This window comes from Dermacentor albipictus, chromosome 10, assembly GCF_038994185.2.
Source record: "Dermacentor albipictus isolate Rhodes 1998 colony chromosome 10, USDA_Dalb.pri_finalv2, whole genome shotgun sequence".
NCBI classification, from domain to species: Eukaryota; Metazoa; Arthropoda; class Arachnida; order Ixodida; family Ixodidae; genus Dermacentor; species Dermacentor albipictus.
The window spans coordinates 26014841-26031978 of record NC_091830.1 but is presented as its reverse complement, the minus strand read 5'-3'; the positions used below and the strand labels follow the sequence as shown (position 1 = coordinate 26031978).

Genomic DNA, 17138 nt, shown 5'->3' with positions numbered 1-17138 from the left:
CTCTTCCCGGTTACCAGGCAGCAACCGTATTTTCGAATGACTCTTTCATTTATTTCTTCGCTATCATGCGTCGTTCACGGCGGCTTATCACTGCTTTAACATCGGTTCGGCGACAGCCGCCCAAAAGCGATTCTGGCAAACATGGCAGATTACATAAAACACATATATGGTATTCATGATTCATTCACCGAGCAATGCAGCATCAAGATACAATTGTTCTCGCTCTTTTCATTCAACGCTGGCTAAAGAGCGGCGATATTTCACGGTTGCTGTGTGCGCAAGTACGAGCTCATTTACTGTTCTTAACATTCTATCATATCGGTATGCGTACGCACCTACGTTTTCTCCCCAGCTCGAATGTTCTTACTTTGCATTCACGATAGCTTTCTCGCTGAAGCGGTACAATACGGTATATGCAATGAAGAAGAGCTTGCATTTATCCTTCAACATTTGCCTGCAACTTTGTTTTTAAGCCAGTGTTACTTAAACAATAGTGAAATATCCTATTCAAAACCAACGCGATACAGATAATGCTGTCGTTGGCTCCCAATCCTGCCCTTTGCAAAACAACCGAGTTCGTCAACACATTTACATAAGTAGACAAAGACTTAGGGCAACGAGAGTCTAGTTAGAGTTTGAAAGCCCACCTGCGGGGCGACTAATCACGTTGAAGTGTTTGCCGACCTTCTGTAGACGTTTTGAGCGTATAGTGTGACAATAGTTGCTCACTTTATAAGCCCCCCTGAGCCGCACAACGACTAAACAAGAAAAAATGATGAAATAACATGTTATTAGAACAGGCGATGCAACTTTATTTCGTTCTTTCACACAAAATGAGAGTAGCTTTTTCCACGAAACAATACAAAGAAATAAAGGATTAGGCAGAGAGATAAGAAGATAAGAAGACTACATGAAATGACGCACGCTTGCGGCATCCCCTGTGCAGCAAGCAACGAAATATATTTCTGCATGTAAAACACAAAGCAATGTGCACTGCACGCCGTAGGGTGGTGATAGAGATAACAAAGGTTTGCAAATTACAATAGGAATGGCTCTGCTACAGTGTCGGCGAATCGCCAGAAAAATACAAAGCGCATGCGGGTCGCAGGCGCGCACGGAAGAGCACATAACTTATACATAACTTATATAGCATAACTTGCACTGCTTTACGCGAATATTTGCGAAAGCGCGATCAGCTCATGCCACAAAAGAAAAATGACAAGAAAACACTGATGTGGGAATTAGCACAGACAAGAGAAGGCAATTATTGCGCGGAACTGCAAAAAGACCTAAGCAAAAATATCTTCGAGCTCCCAACCAATGATTTACAAAAACGTTACATAACAGGTGGAACTCTCAAAAAATCTTCCACACGTATTGGAAAAGGCCCACCCTTGGGGCGCATGGATACGGCATTTATCTTTCCGTCATGGTGTTTCGCAGGGTGTGAGCCGCGTTTGTTGCATCATTTACACAGTAAAGCGAGTGGTGTAAAGTAGTATAAGCCCTAGACTAAATTTTCACCAATGAGCCATTAAACAAAGAAAAAATATTCAATTATCATTTCACTCCTTCCGAGTGTTGGCGCTGTGTCAACGTATTTTCGTCAACATATTTCGGTTATGGCAGATTCCTCATTTCAATGTTTGCCAGCCATCCCTGCACGTGCACAAGCTGACCAGCAGCGTGACGTGTGCATACTAATGCGAGGACACCGCCAACAGCCGATACGGGATGCCGCGCAGTTTTAGTCAGAAGGTAGCCAAGCTTCACCAGTTGTCACTCCTTTTACACACGTCATTTTCCAGTGTGTGCACGTTAAAGTGAAAGAAAGAAGAGATTGCATTCGTACATTTTCGTTATCGAATTAGCCACTCTTGCGTGAAGAATTAATTAAATTATGGGGTTTTTACGTGCCAAAACCACTTTCTGATTATGAGGCCCGCCGTAGTGGAGCCGACCGAGCGAGTACGAGTTGTCCTTTACTGGCGCGGAGTCAACAATTTAAACAAAGCCGACAATTTCTCACCGAAGGCCACCATTGGATCATTGGCTTTACAGTAGGCGCATGCGATCCGGGACAACGACACCCGACCACGACGAACGCAGTTCTTCTCGAAGAACATGCGCAGGTCGTCGCTATCCGTTTTCAGGTGTCGAAGCGCGGGCAAGGCCTTCGCTACGTCGCGCAGGTCGTCGGGTTCCAGTTGCAACCCACGCAGAGAGTGGTCCGTGGCCAAGGTGAGGTGTTCGAGACGCGCAAATGGCCAGCGCCGGCCGTGACGGGCGCAGTGTTGCAGAAGCGCGATGCACGTGCCCTCGCCGTCGAAGCGCGCGGTGACCAGTGTGTCGCGAGTGACAAACAAGAAGGAGCTGAAAGCGACAGTCAGGACCTTGACGTACATGTCGACGCACTCCAGGTTGGGGAACGCGTGCTCGTCCACCGGGGTGTCGTCCTCGGATCCCAGGCAGCTTGCGAGTCTAAGCCTCCTTATCTTGGGACAATGTCTCGCGATCGTGGAGAACTGCAGACCGCCGCAACTTTCGAGTACCAGCTCTTCGAGCTCAGGCAAGTTTCTGAGCAGCCGATTTAGCGTAGAGTCCACGTCGCACCAGGCACCGTTTGGGCTGAGTCCGACCATGAGGCTGCGTAGCTGACGGAACGCCGATACCTTAGCGAGCGTTTCCATGGAACCCACACCCACCTGCAAGATAATTGAGCGCATTATAGTTTTTTGTTTAATTCGTCGGCATTAGGAGCGTCGAAGTCGCAACACGCGTATGTGCGTGATGCCATTCACGTGGTGGAGGTAGGGAGGGAATGAAAGCGCCTAAAAGGGTGTACCACGGCCGCTGGATATACAGGGTGCCCCAGCTAATTTTAGCCAGAGCTTAAAACTATGCCGAAGCACCCTACGACGACGCGATGAAATGCATATTGTTGTCTTTTGTATGGAGTAAGTCACACTTTTTTGTATTCCGCTTAATTGCAGAATTAGTCAAGATTAATTCTCCGATTTCTGAGGCAACGAAGTTAGGCAAGAAATTAGTTACGAAGTCGGAGCGGTTTGCATAGCGGCCGATTAAACACTAACTCTTTATCTATTAAGTAGCTTTTTCCACTTGCCGCAGATGCTAGCGAAACAAAAGAATACCACGTGACATGCGCGCCATGAGTGCAGTGCTCTCAAAAGGCGACTGGGCAACGGAGGAGGCGTAGGCTGTGCGATTTACACCAGCAACTGTTATCGCCTGCGCTGAAATAACTGTTGCCCTGTAGCCTTTTAAGCGGTAGCACATCCTGCTCAATGCTATGGTTGTTTCTACGCGGAACATATGAGAGCACTGCAATCACGACGCGCAAGAGAGCATGTCACGTGGTATCTTTTATGCGAAGCATATTACTAGAGCGCAACCCAGCTCCTCAGGCGCGGCGGTGTCGCCTTCAATACCACGTGACACCGTGACGTCACGACAGAGGAGAAACGGGGCTCCAACTCGCGCCGTCGCTCGCGGCGTCGCCTTCAAGGCTGACCACGTGACACCGTGACGTCACGACAGAGGAGAAACGGGGCTCCAACTCGGGCCGTCGCTCGCGGCGTCGCGGCGGTACATAAGCAGCTGCGCTTGCCTCTGCTAGACATTCACGAGGTGAGATGCCTCCTGGAGACAGAGCTGCTCGTTGGAATGAGAAGCGAAGGTTGCGGCGTGCTACAGAGACTGATGAAGAGCGGGAAGAACGTCTGGCCAAGCAACGTGCTCAGTATGCGGCTCGGCGACAAGTTACTTACCAAGTTTAGCCACCAATATGCTTCGCAGTTGACTAGGCTTAACCAAGCTAAGCCCCAGCCAATTTTTTTTAAATTTTATTTCGCGGGCATCTGCAGTAAGCGGAAAAAACTAATTCTTAAAGAGATAGAAAGTTCGAAACTGTTTAATCGGGCGTTTTGCAAAGCGCTCTACAATTCTCTATTTGGAATATTTTGCCCAACTTGGCTTGTCCAGAAGTTTGTTGTTTGTTAATTAATTTTGACTAATTATGTAATTAAGAAGATCAGTGTGATTTACAGCATACGATAGTCAGCAACATGCATTTGGTCGCACAGTCGTAGAATGCATCGGCATATTTTTATACTCTTGTTAGCTGAGACACCCTGTATATATAACGTAGCTGACGGTGGTCAGCTCCGGACTATTGTCAGTTTCACTTATTTTTATTTATTTATTTATTTATTTATTTATTCAGAATACCCCTAAAGGCCCTCTCGCAGGAAGGTATTACATAGGGGGGGGGGTGCAGTAACGCATACAGATGTAATAAGTGAGCAATAAGTTGAAAAAAAAACGGGAACTGATAAACAATAATCACAAACGATAATAATACAAGGCCAATAAGATTATCGTAGTAGTAATAATAATCAGAAGTGTACAAAAAGAGAAGACGAATCCCAAGCACGCAGAAATGGAGGGTAATCTGGTTCATAGAAAGCGCTCAGACCATTAATGTATAACAAATCAGAAAACAATACAACACGTGAACTTAAAAGGAAAAGGCAAAACACCGCAATAAAAATAGGAATAACAACCATAAAAATATGCATGTTACATAGAGGACAAGAACATCTTTTAACATCATTCGTAGTGGCGAAAAAATGGGGGGGGGGACATGACACAAGAAAGGTTTACGCACTTTCATAAATGATTAGAAATTTCTGGAATTCATTTATGTCGGTGACGGTTGCGATGTGTGATGGCAAGCTATTCCGCTCGGTTATGGTGCGCGGTATGAACGATCTGGCATAAGTGAGCGTGCAACAAGTGAAGCGTTCGATTTTAAGAGGGTGATCACGGTGGGGAAAGATGGCAGGGGGTGGCCTGAAGAAGTCCTCGCGAAGTGATGCATGATGGTAGAGCTTATGAAGAAGTGATAAGCGAGCGATTTTACGGCGACATGATAACACTTGCAGTTCAGCACGATTCTTCAATGAAGTGACGCTGGTGTGACGTGAGTAATCCGAAAAAATAAGACGCACAGCACGGTTCTGCAGGGCTTCGATGTTTTTAATAGTGTATTCTTGATCGGGATCCCTAGTGGCTGTGGCATATTCTATTTTAGGACGGATTAAAGTGATATAAGCCAGTTTACGTAAGTGCGATGGGGTGTGTTTCAAGTTATGTTTAAGAAACCCAAGTGAGCGGTTTGCTGAAGCAAGGGTGACGTTAATATGGAAATAGGGACCTTTAGCGTGTCCGGTATTCGGGCAAGCGCGGGCGGTTTTCCTGTTTAGCGGGGGCGTCAAGGTGAGCGGCCCGATCGGTGGCGCCAGCTGGTGGCGCAAAGCTCAACCACACAAACACAGAGCTAATTACTGTATTCTGCTTAGCTACTGGGGTAAATTTTCGACAGTGGCGTAATCGTGTTCACAATTACGCCGCTGCCAAAAATTTCCACGAGTGGCGAAGCAGGATATGGTGAGTTACTGCAGTTTTAGCTATGCGTTTGTCTGGTTGAGCTCTACAACACCAGGCGGCTTCACCGCTCACGTTTACGCCCCGACCATCCGGTAATCCGCCCAAACCGCTCCCGTTTACCGGATAGCGTACAAGCTAAAAGTCTCTAATGCCAGGACAGGTCAGACGGAAAGTTAACTCCAAGGTATTTGTACGTGGTCGTAAGTTCCAATGAAGTATTATTTAGCAAGTAAGACGTTGGAATGCGAGAAGCTTTTTTAGTGAGACATCAACTTAGTTTTTCGAAGGATTTAGTCTATCTAGCCACGTTGCGCACCCCGAAGTTAAGGAGTCAAGGTCAGATTGCAGAGATAAGCACCAACTTGCCCAAGAAGAAGTCCTTTCAGAAGAGATGTTGCGGTAAATACCACAATCGTCAGCGAATAGACTAACTCTACATTTGACGGAGGAGGGTAAGTCATCTATACAAATTTAAAAAAGCAATGGACCGAGCACACTTCTTTGAGGAACATCGGATGAGACTGGTACAAAAGGAGAGTCAAAATTTTGACCGACGTGAATTTCGCCTTAGCTCCCAGAAGCGGGACGTATGCCGAATGAGCCCCTGAACATTGTGCAATGTGGTGAACGCGGTTTCAAACACTCATCGGAGACTTCAAGCGGCGCGACGTAATGCTGACGTATTCCTCTGGCATTTACCCCAAGATCGCCACTAAATTGCTTATTCCCGCGTTTTGACACGCCTCTTTCTTTTTACGGTTTCAGATGAAGCGTCCAGGCTGAAGCAATGTGCCTGGGAACAAGTTCAAACAAAGCCCGGAGTATATTTCCAATAACATTGCAATCGGCCATATCCAATAACATTACAATAAGTGTAATGCAGACTTCAAACGTGGACTAAACACTGTTCACAGAAGTACGATAGAATTTCGCCAGGTCAGGTATAAGCATGTTGAGTAGTAAAGTGAGGAACTGGGAAATTGAAATAGGACGGTAGGATATGTTCAGTTTCCTACGGAACACACATTCACAGGCACCGGCAACAAAGAAAGCTTCTCCTATAGGTTTTAGCATGCAATGAAATGAATTTGCGGAAGGTGTGTTTAATATGTATGCATAGGCGTCCCATACGGAGAAAAAGCTGAGATTGGGGACAGCGAGGGAAGCTGGGGCCGATTTCACAGAGCTCCCCATTCGTAAGTGCTCCAGTGTCATTGGCCGGTGGGCTTCGCTGATCATATGTTCAGCATCGCGATCGTCTCGAGTCTTTTCTTACGAACAATTCTCGCGAAGAAACTTCTGTGAATAGGGGCCCCTGCTAGAATGGACGGCAAATCGCTCATCCACAAGCAGTAATTCCCCAGGAACCGCGCTTGTGCAAAATTGCTTTCATCGCACGCTGAAATGTATATGACAACATTCTTCTTGCCTTCTCGCAATTGCGCTAGCGCTGTGTTCTGCAGGGGCGAAGGCAAAATGTCAAAGCATTACCTTGAAGGGACCAGTAACGGAACTTCGTGCGTACGCGTGTGAACGCTGCAAAACACGAGAGCGCTCTTGATTTCACTGTGTTCTTTACGATAGTTCTTGCTAGAGAAGCACCGCAGTTTCTGATTTTCATATCAAAATGCGAAAGATGCAAAGGAAGTCATCAAGTAGCTGAGCAATTTCGTGAAAGGGGATTTGACATATATAGTGCAATGAGCAAGAAATTATCTGCACTCCTAATCTTCAAAGGCCTGTTGACCGCGTTATGTTGTAACTCGTTATCTGTGTAGGGTGGGTTTCCCTCCAATCAATTCTGCCTAGGTTGGACACGTTAGATAAGTTCAGTGTCGACCGATACGCAAGCAACACCCTATGCCCTGCTTCAATGAATTGAGATTGCTTTTATTGTTATAAACATCAAAAATATGGGAAGTTTGCCTGCTGAGGAGCCTGCTACTCTGAAAAGGTAGCTAGAAAGAAAGAAAAAGAAATCGAATTGACCCTCTCCTGTGCAGAAAACCGATACTTCAGAGCGTCGCAATCTATTTGCCAATTAACTACGGGTCTCTGCCTATGGCGCAGTGGACAAGGTCGGAGCCTATGCGCTCAAACCGGGTTCATGGGGCGGCACCCGTGAACAGCGTAGGCTTCGCAGCCCACCATGGGCGAACATTCTTTTTTTATTATTATTACTGTGGCAGCGCGCCTTCTAGCATAAAGAATTATTTAGAGAAGGCAAACATCCGATCTGGTAACCCTACGGGGTGGGTCGAACTTGTCCAATTCCTCACTGTGTTCTGTCGGCGAACAATTCATTCCACGTATATTCGCCAGCCGCTATTCTTGGGGCGCTATGACATAAAACTATTCCAAACTTTTCTATTCCAATTCTGCTATCAGCCCTGCGCGATTGGTCAAAAGCTTTTTTGGACGACCCCCACTTCACCTGTCTGTCACAAGAGGTCTCGAAAACCGCGATACTTCCCCATCTGATATGACGTGTACGCACTGATTATGCATGAGTTGACCGAAAAAATAAAAATAGCTATTTCTGATTCGACGCCCTTTCGCCATTAGCCCCCGGCTATTGGTCAAACGCTTTAGGGCTGCACCTACTTCACAAAACCATGAAAACTCACGTTTCAAAGTGACGTGTACGCATTAAAGATGCATTAATATGGCGAACAAAACTGAATTTCCCTCTGAATAGCCGCAGGCTGCCCCGTTCCGAAAGGAATAAAAGATGGCTGCCGCTGATCGCTCAAGCGCTGGCTACTCGCACCTGCCGGAGAGCATGGATTTGTGCATAATAAAACTTCTTGCGTGGCCATGCATCGTTTTAGAGTACTTTCGGCACGTTTACGACCTCATTCTACCAACTCTTATTCGCTGAGGATTCGTTTTTGCGTCATTCTTAAGCTTCCGTTGCATGCCGCCGCGATTTTCAACCAGCCACCACAAGCTAAGGGAAAGTGGACCAATCACAGACACCGGCAGCACCCTCCTCATCTGGTTATCGATTTTCAGTGCACTGGCTCTGCCCCATCAAATCCCTGTCCATTTCAGTGTGCTCCTCGCCTCTTGTCAGTCAATTAAATACGACAAGCCTCTCAGTGTAGGCAACGCTATTCGTTTTTCAAGCAAATAAAAGTGACCTCGTATGAACGAGGAGAGCGTTCGATTGGTCTGTTCAGACAACCCTGCGGATGACCGCCCGATGCTTGCGTCGGCGGTTACGCAAATTTGACGCCAGGAGATTGGAATAAATACATATTGGAATATTTTTACGTTACAGGGCCCTTATCATCAGAAACTATAAATGCCCTTTTTTCTAAGTATCTTAGAAAAAAGGCGGTGGCGCCGCACCCTTCGTCGCCCTGATCTTCGACCTCCTAATAAAGAACCCCCCAAAAATAGTAAATTGCAAGGCACAAATTACGGCTGACAAATAACACTGCGAAGACGAAACAACTGGTCATGAACACAGGGCTGGGCGGTTTCGTCGCCGACAGGAGCTCTTACCTGCAACTTTTCGATGGACGGAAATTTTTTTGCAGCAAGCGCGACGTCAACTGCTCCAATTTCGCTCGGCAGCAAGCCAAACTTGTGGTCCGGAGAGAAGAGCCAGAGGTGAACGAAGCTCGTTGCTTTTGGACGTTCGGTAGCGGCGCTCAAGCCGCGCGGTTGCATGAAGCAACTGGCGACCCAGCAGCAGTCAATGCGACGAATCTAAATTGCGAGACAACAGAGACGACCACAATCATTGTCACTGTCAGCATATTGGAGTCCAATTATTAGTTTTTAGCGTTTTTTGAACAGTTGGGCCGGTGGTCACCCAAGTATCCAATCACTCGTCATCTGGAACCACCTCATGAGAAATTTCTTATCGCTGTGTTCTCAGGGGCGGCGCCAGAGATGACAAAAGGAGGGAGCTACCCAATCCCCCAAACTTTTGCCTCCATACCCCCGCCCCTCATCGCTCCCCTAGAGTTTTAGAAAGCTCCCCCTATAGCAAGGTATAGCTCCCCCTGACGCCACTACACTTTCATATGTAAAAGAAGTACCCGCCTAGTAACTGATTTCATTTGTGCTCTCATAGCGAGATGGAAAGGCCACGCATAGTTAGGACGCCTGAAGAGGAGCGCGAATATGATGAGCGACTAAAGGAACCGCAAGATCAATATGTACAGCGGCGTCGTGCACAGGCTCGGCAGGAGCCAGTTCAATGCTACGTCACGTTGGTCTATCGGATGAGGCGATGCCACAGGTTTGCTAGTCAACCACCTTCACAGCGTGGATTGGAGTCCGTGTTTCACCAGATTACCGCTGTTATCAAGTCGTGACTCGGCGCGAACACGTGCCTACATAGAAAAAAAAGGAAACTCCTGACATCAGACAGCGCGCGACTGTAGTAGTGTCGTATATTCTCGAATGCACCCGAGCACAAGCGATTATTCTGGTACGTGCGGTGAAACATAAATAGTCCATGGACTTGATCCGTGAGTTTAGATTTGACCGCCGACGACTCTGCTTGGCGCAGTCACTAGTATTTAAGAGCTCCCTGTCTCAGTAGGCACAAGTTTGCTCAATATTAAGGTGGATGCTTCGCACGCACTTTTGACTGTGCTTGACTCATCACCTCCACTACAGCGCGGCAATATTGTCTACCCGCATTTGATACCTAATCCGCACTGATGTTTAGCTATCTATGTTCGTTACGGCATTTATCCGTTCCATGCGTATTATAGTGCCTCTAATTTCGTTTATACTTTTTCACTTTTTCTCGAAATTCTGGCCCCGCCGCAACCAAGTGATACACAGAGCTAAAACTAAGCAATATGCAAAGGTATAGGCACTACAGGGTGGAGAGCTGGGCGTAACCTCAACTACGACGTTTCAGAGAAGTTGAATACCGGCTGTGCCTCCTTTCAAGCAACTCCATTTTAGCGATAAGAGTGCCTGCAACGTAAATGGAATAACGTATGTTGCTACGAACTGTATATGCTAAGAGCCTATCATACAACCTATTCCAAAGTCGGCCGTCCCACATCTGAAATTAGCATGCAGGATTGCGCAAAGCAAAGGTGGGGCTCCACTGAGGTTGGTCTTGAGCTCGTATGTTTTAAACTCCGACCACACATGCTTATCAAGCTCAGCTCCTTCGGTTGACTGCTAAATCGTGGGCTTGTCTTCAAGTTGTCAAGAGATAGGCCATGAGGATAATGACGGCACTGCAACGTCTTATCCCAGTCCCGATGATTCAAGAACCTGGAATGGTCTCTGGGTAGTGCATCAAAACACGTACACAAGAAACGAAGAGAACAGCATGCCCGCCTCTTCAAGATGATGGAGCTTATCATTCTGCGCAAAACAGTTAAAACTGTGCCTTCGATGAGTCGCAGACCTCCGTTCTCATCTGTAGAGAGCCTTACATTAACATGAAAATGAATTAACACCCGCTCGGTGGTTACTTATGTTATCACCAATAAGACAACGAAGCCTTGAAAAACAATAACAGACATGCTGGTGTGAACAGCGCAAAACGTAGAAGCGACACGAAACGAGAAGACGATACCACAAGCGCATCACTACAGCGCTTGTGGTGTCATCTTCTCGTCTCGTGCCCCTGCTACGTTTTGCGCTGTTAACACCAGGATAGAAAACTAACAAGCAAAAGCTGCTCTTCTAGCGAAATAACAGACAACAAAGTAAAACAATCAGAGGTGCATGAGGGCTCTATATTGGGACCGCTGTTCATTCTGCATACAAATGGCATTCCACAATGAGGTTCATACTCACAATGTGTGTTATAGACTGACAAACCTATCTCAGACATATATTTACCATCGCTTATTTCTAATTCAAATAGCGCACCAGTTACTATTGTTAACTGGTGTACAACAGATCAATTTATTTTAAATCCAAGTAAAACTAAACTCGTAGCTAGTGTCGTGTTTAGAAATATTGCAGTTCCGAACAGTTCTAAAAAAAAAACATTCACGGCCTACGAGACATTGGCGTCGCACAGTACTAGATTGTGACTTTGTCTTTTCAATGCAACCAACTGCCTCAAATTTGGTGCAGATGTTGCAGAGAAGGATTTAGCCGTTCGTACGTATATATAGAGATGAGCCACTGAGCTACAACTACCTCTTAATTACGGAAGATAATGTTCCAAAGACCACTTAATAGGTGTTTTTACGAAGACTGGCTGTATGCATTTACTTAATTATATTATGCGACGTGGCAACGGCGTGCGGCAAAATGTTCTCACCCAGAGCATATATATACAAGAGTATGAACGGAACCCATAACCTCCGCACAACACATGCGTAGCCCTAACATCGAGTTGCAGCGGCGGCTGCCCCCTTAGCCACGTTACCAGGTGCGTTAGACCTAGTCACGGCAGAGCGTAGACAAGTTGAGTGTATGACGACGTTGCTTACGTCAGGACAAGTGCGCAAGAGTGCCAGCGTAGTTTCGCGACTAAGTTGAAGGCTGCCATCGCACAAGCTGCCAACGTTTCCGATCAGCAGCCTAAGCTGGCTTCCCTCCACCAGCGGTTCGAAGCGGTTCCTGCCGGGCTCGTCCAATTCTAAGCGGTGTTTGCCAATATCGTGCAGCAGGGCAAGGACCTTGACGTTCGGAAACATGCGAACGAGCTTGTAGACCTTGTCGCGGTTGTGTACGATGCATATCTCTTCGGCGTCTCGGAGCAACTTGCTGGCGGCGCTGCCGTAGCGGTCCGAGGACTCAAAGGAGGCGCAACCGCAGAACAGGGCCTTCGAGATCTTCGTCTCGCCTGGCAAGCCGCTCTTCGCTACGGAAACCAGAGATCTCTGGTTCGCGATCAGGAGGAGACCGTCGTCGTCGGCGAGCGAGAGTCTTTTGGGGATCGCCACGTCCCGTGGCCAGGCAGCGTCCAGTTTGAAGACGATGTGGTCTTCCGCGAGGACCAGGACGTCGGGATCACCGAACTCTCTTACCAGGTCCATGGCACGGTATGCGTAGTCAGCAGCGCCTGAAAGTAGCAAAGAGATAAGCTGTTGAAATTTCACCCAGCATATATCTTCAGACAGCAAACTACGGTCACCTTCAGAAGGGCGACCGTAGTTTACACTCCACTATTGTGCGCGAGATTACGAGCGCCGGCAAAGGGAAGCGTCTAAGCCCAGATTCGGCACTTGCACTTCATTTAGCATTTTACCATCTCCAACACCCGGTCGCGCCCAAGCAACTCAGCACACCATGTGACCTCCAGAACAGGACGAGTGAGGACATCGCGCATCAAGGTACCCAGAGCCTACACTGCTTTCCCTCGCACCTTCCGTGCAGATCACGTGTCCTATGGTCGGTGACAACCCAAGAATACAGTACACAACCTCCACTCAGACAACCGGAGTGCACCTGCCCTTACACTCTGAAAGAATGCAGTAATGTGGAAAGTTGGGTGAGTTGGCTGATTACCCCACAAGATATGATGAATGCAGAGCTAGCCTGAGTCTGGCTACAGCTTAATGGTTTTGCTCTGCTAGTAGGCTAATTGGAAAATAAAAGACGGTTGTTCCAAGCTAAAATATTACCATAGGCTGAACACTGATATTAGTATCACCCCCTAAATTTCCCCACACTTCTAAAACAAGTGACACAAAACCAAATATGTTCGGAGGAAACAGCAGTTTGAAAAGAAAATGCGCAAATCTGCTTGACATCACGGAAATAAGCGAACGTAATCGGTTGGAGCATCTAAGAAAATTGTGCTTCAGTCGGAGAACTACTTTGCAAAGTTATCAACGACTAAAAAGTCACACCGGGTAGAAAAAAGAGGCAAGGGCGACGTCGCAAACATGCCTCGCAGTGTCCGTGTAATTGCTATCGCAATAAAAAGACTAATAAACTCGGTACATAGTGATCCCAATGCACGGAGCCCGGAGCGCCTTGTGCAATCGGTGAAATCAAACAAAGTATAGAGAAAACATTATGCAACAGCCTTCGACGATAATTTCCAATGCAAGAGAACAGCCGAACGCTTCGAGAAATCTGTACAACTTAAGGGCTAGGCTTGTCGAACTACGAATGATATTTAGGCAGCAGTTGATGTTTCACGAATGACTTCGTAGAGAACTGAGCCGCTAACCAGAACATGTTAAGCGGTATAACAGCCGTAGTGCCCCACCACAGCATCTAAACACTAGCTCTTTGTTGCTACGCGCACCCGAAAGCTAGCGTTGGGCACCGAAGTGTATGTGCATTATGCGCCCTTGTTAGGATTATTTATACCTATAAAACAGTTTACAACGATTTGCGGTGTATCTTGTCCCCAGATAATAATCATATGTCTTCGTTGCGTCTCTCTTCTTCAAAGCTCTACGCTCGCTACCTTCTCCTCAAAATGCTGTCACGGTGATAACGCGAATATCGTTAAGCTAGTGACCTAGAAGTACAGGGCGCGCAGCTTTATTTATAGGATAAAGCATGCAACGTAGATAACAATTATTGTTTACAAACTAGAAAACAAAGGGTACAAATTTTGAGTGCACGTCATTTTTTTCCTTGCAACAACAAGGAGTGAATGGGAAAGGCGAACTGTAACTCAATTCCTTTACTATTGCGACAGCATTGATAATTAAACTCCAGTAAAATTTCGCTGCCGGAGCCACCGGAATGGCCGTATATGTACATTTATGCATATGTATGCTATATATTTGCCTATGCCATATATGCAAGACAGATGGCATACCATTGAACCGCCACGATTGCTTAGACCAGTTTTCATGTTCTTCCCCCGAGTTACTCGTCAGAGCATTCAGAATTGCAGCACGCACACAAAAGTTAGGAAACATTTCATTCACATCGCAAGCCTTTTATCTGAAAACTTTTCAGGCTCTTGAAAAGTACAAAACTGTTCTGCTAGCAATCTGAAAGTGATGCAATTTCGCTGGAGCCGCTCCTTACGGGCAGCGTAGCGGAGCCGTGTGCGATGCCATTACAAGCCCTACACGACGAGTTAAACCTTCTAAGGGTGTCAGAAATTTTCGCCCAACAACGCATGTCGCATCCGCATGTAGTTACAACACCGTCTCAGGAGTTGAAACAGAAATCTACACCTCGCTATCGCTTCACCCAAACTTCCAATTCTTAAATTGACATTAAATAGAACTTTTTTTATGTGAGACATTGAAATATAAAACTGAAACTGGAAAGCTGTGGGCACTCGCTGTCAGAACGCTGACGTGATGAAGTGCGGCAGCAGCGGCGAGCGAATTCCCCTTCATACTGTCTCTAGCGGTAATGCGTACTAGGCGCGCGAGAACGCAGCGCACGCGAACCCATCACCTCCTATATCGGGCCGACCAGCCTTCGAACCAACCGAAGATAACCAGAAACAACTGAAACTCCAAAGCGCGCGCGGCGCGAAGTCGAGCGAAAACGAAACCTTTCGATCACCCATACTACTCAAGGGTGACGTCAAAATGTTGTTTTTTCTTAAATCAAACAGAAGTAGACATGTAGCATTTTCTTCCGTCTTATAATCTAATGAAATGATCTTAATACGAGTAGTTGAGTAGTAGTGACATAAATTATGATGAGGAGTGCCTTCGTCTTCGGGCTAGTACCGGAATGTCGCTAGGGAGTCTCAAATTGTGTCGTACATTTACCTTAATTTCTCGGTTACTAAAGCTCTGTCCGCGATTATATTGACGCCTTAGACGTTCTAGAGCATTGCTTTATCACTCTGTCTTGACTTCACAGGAACCTTTAGTGTCGCTCTAAACACGAGAAAAGCGCAACCATGTGCGTCAGTAGTGACGTATTGTGCACGTGACATCTAGTGTGGCACACTGCGAGAAATGACCGCTCGACGGAAGCCACGTGAATAAGAGGGAGAAACGAGGCGGCGTGGCTCCCCTCTATGCACTTTCTCCTCTACCCTTCTTTTATCCCTTTCCCCCGCCCGCACAGCGCTGTGGAGGTGCCCTCGCACGAGAGCCAGTAACGGCGCTGTACTTATCTCTTCTTTTTCTCATTTAAACTCACTTATCATCCGCATTTAAGACCATCAAGAACCATAATTATAAGCATACTAATTAAAAATGTTTGCGGCTACATGTTTGTTGTAGACTCGTACACAACTGCCACAATATAGTACATTTTCTATTTCAGAGTGGGTAAAGGGTCTTTCTATAGTTTCGGAATGACATTTAGAGCCAAGCACCGGATTCGAGAAAGGCGGACTCAAATGGCTCCGTGAAATGCATTCCTGTTCAAGCTAACGCGCTTTCTCAGTGCATTTTTGTACACTATCTAAACCTAGTAGCTTGAACAGCAATGTATATCGCTACAGGTTATGGGTTCCGTATTTCCCGAAGCTCGTGCTAGGCGCGGCTTTCGCAGCGGGTTATACATCGGAAGAACAATTATGAAGAACATACTCCACCAGAGCAATATTAAAAAAAAACTTATTTATTGAAATTTTATTGATTAGCAATCATACAGGCCGTTGCCGCGGTAATATTCATGCGCGCCGGTGCGGTAAACATGATCAGGGAACATTTGTGTGAACTGCGTGAGGCCGGGACAAGGAAGGAAAGAAATGCGAAGGTTGTTCACCCGAAAGTTAATGCGCACCAACAAGCCCAGCCAAGAACCCTCGTTTGGTAAAGGAAAATTACGATTCCGCCTATAATTACTCGTTTTTGATACTCTTAAGGCAGCCGTCGCGGAAATATCGAACAGATAATATTCCTAGTATGGAGACAAAAAAAAATTATATACAATACGCCAAATATATTCACAAGACTGAATAACTTTGCAGGCGCCCCGCCGAAAAAGGCGTAGATAACGTGAAGTATGGGCTTCCAAGGCTACAAAAATTGTATGAAAAGAACACCGGTGCCACATAGGCCACAAAGGTAGCCGCGAAGAGGATGATAGCACCAGCAAGTCTCATGCCATAGAAGCAAACGAAGTAAAACATTTCTGAACGCAACGAGGTCTCCCCTTCCTGTTCCCGGAAACACATACTTCTCGTGCACTGAACTAAATGCATATCAAGCAAGTCGCCAGCGCAATTGACACACGCTGGGCAAACGACAATTACATGGCACCATAGTTTCGCATTGGGCGCCGTGTATCGCCGGCAAGTAATATAGCGACAAACACCGTTCGAATTTTTGTGTTGCTATTTAAAGAGGAGCAGCTACTTACCCATACTGTACGGAGACCTGTCCAGCCCGCCTGACAGCACCGTCAACGACAGGTTTCGCAATTAGGATTAATCGCATTCACAAATTGTCAAACGAACCGAAGCGGCCGAAGCTGCCAGCAGCACGCAACGTCGAATGCGAAAGCACACGCTACGGCAGCATCGAGGCGACGACGATAACGACGGTACCAGATTATTTGAATTTCTAGACCGGTCGGTGCTGCCATCGGGCGGCGAACAACAAAACCAAGTAAAAAGCGCTGCTTTCAAATGTGGCCATCGAGATCGGAACTATGTCGCATGGTCGCGCAATTGCAAACTCTGTGAAAACCGCTTGCCTAATTACTGGCTACCTGGGCGCTGAGTGGAAATACTTTCCGGGGCCTTGGTGACGCAGGCTTCCAATGCGTTTACTTCGTTGCCTCATTCGTTGGTGCTTTGTGGGGTATCACGGCAGAAAAGCTCCTTTAAC

General features: G+C 46.7%; 1 protein-coding gene across 1 annotated transcript; it reads right to left on the bottom strand.

The window, feature by feature from the left end:
• Nucleotides 1-795: 795 nt before the first annotated feature.
• Nucleotides 796-16844, bottom strand: LOC139051017 (uncharacterized). Its single transcript, XM_070528000.1, has 4 exons — nucleotides 16669-16844; nucleotides 11907-12481; nucleotides 8983-9189; nucleotides 796-2705 (listed from the first exon to the last, which is right to left on the bottom strand). Exons 1-4 carry the CDS (start codon nucleotides 16670-16672, stop codon nucleotides 1983-1985), a joined length of 1509 nt encoding a protein of 502 aa, XP_070384101.1. The 5' UTR covers nucleotides 16673-16844; the 3' UTR covers nucleotides 796-1982.
• Between the last annotated feature and the right edge of the window lie 294 nt (nucleotides 16845-17138).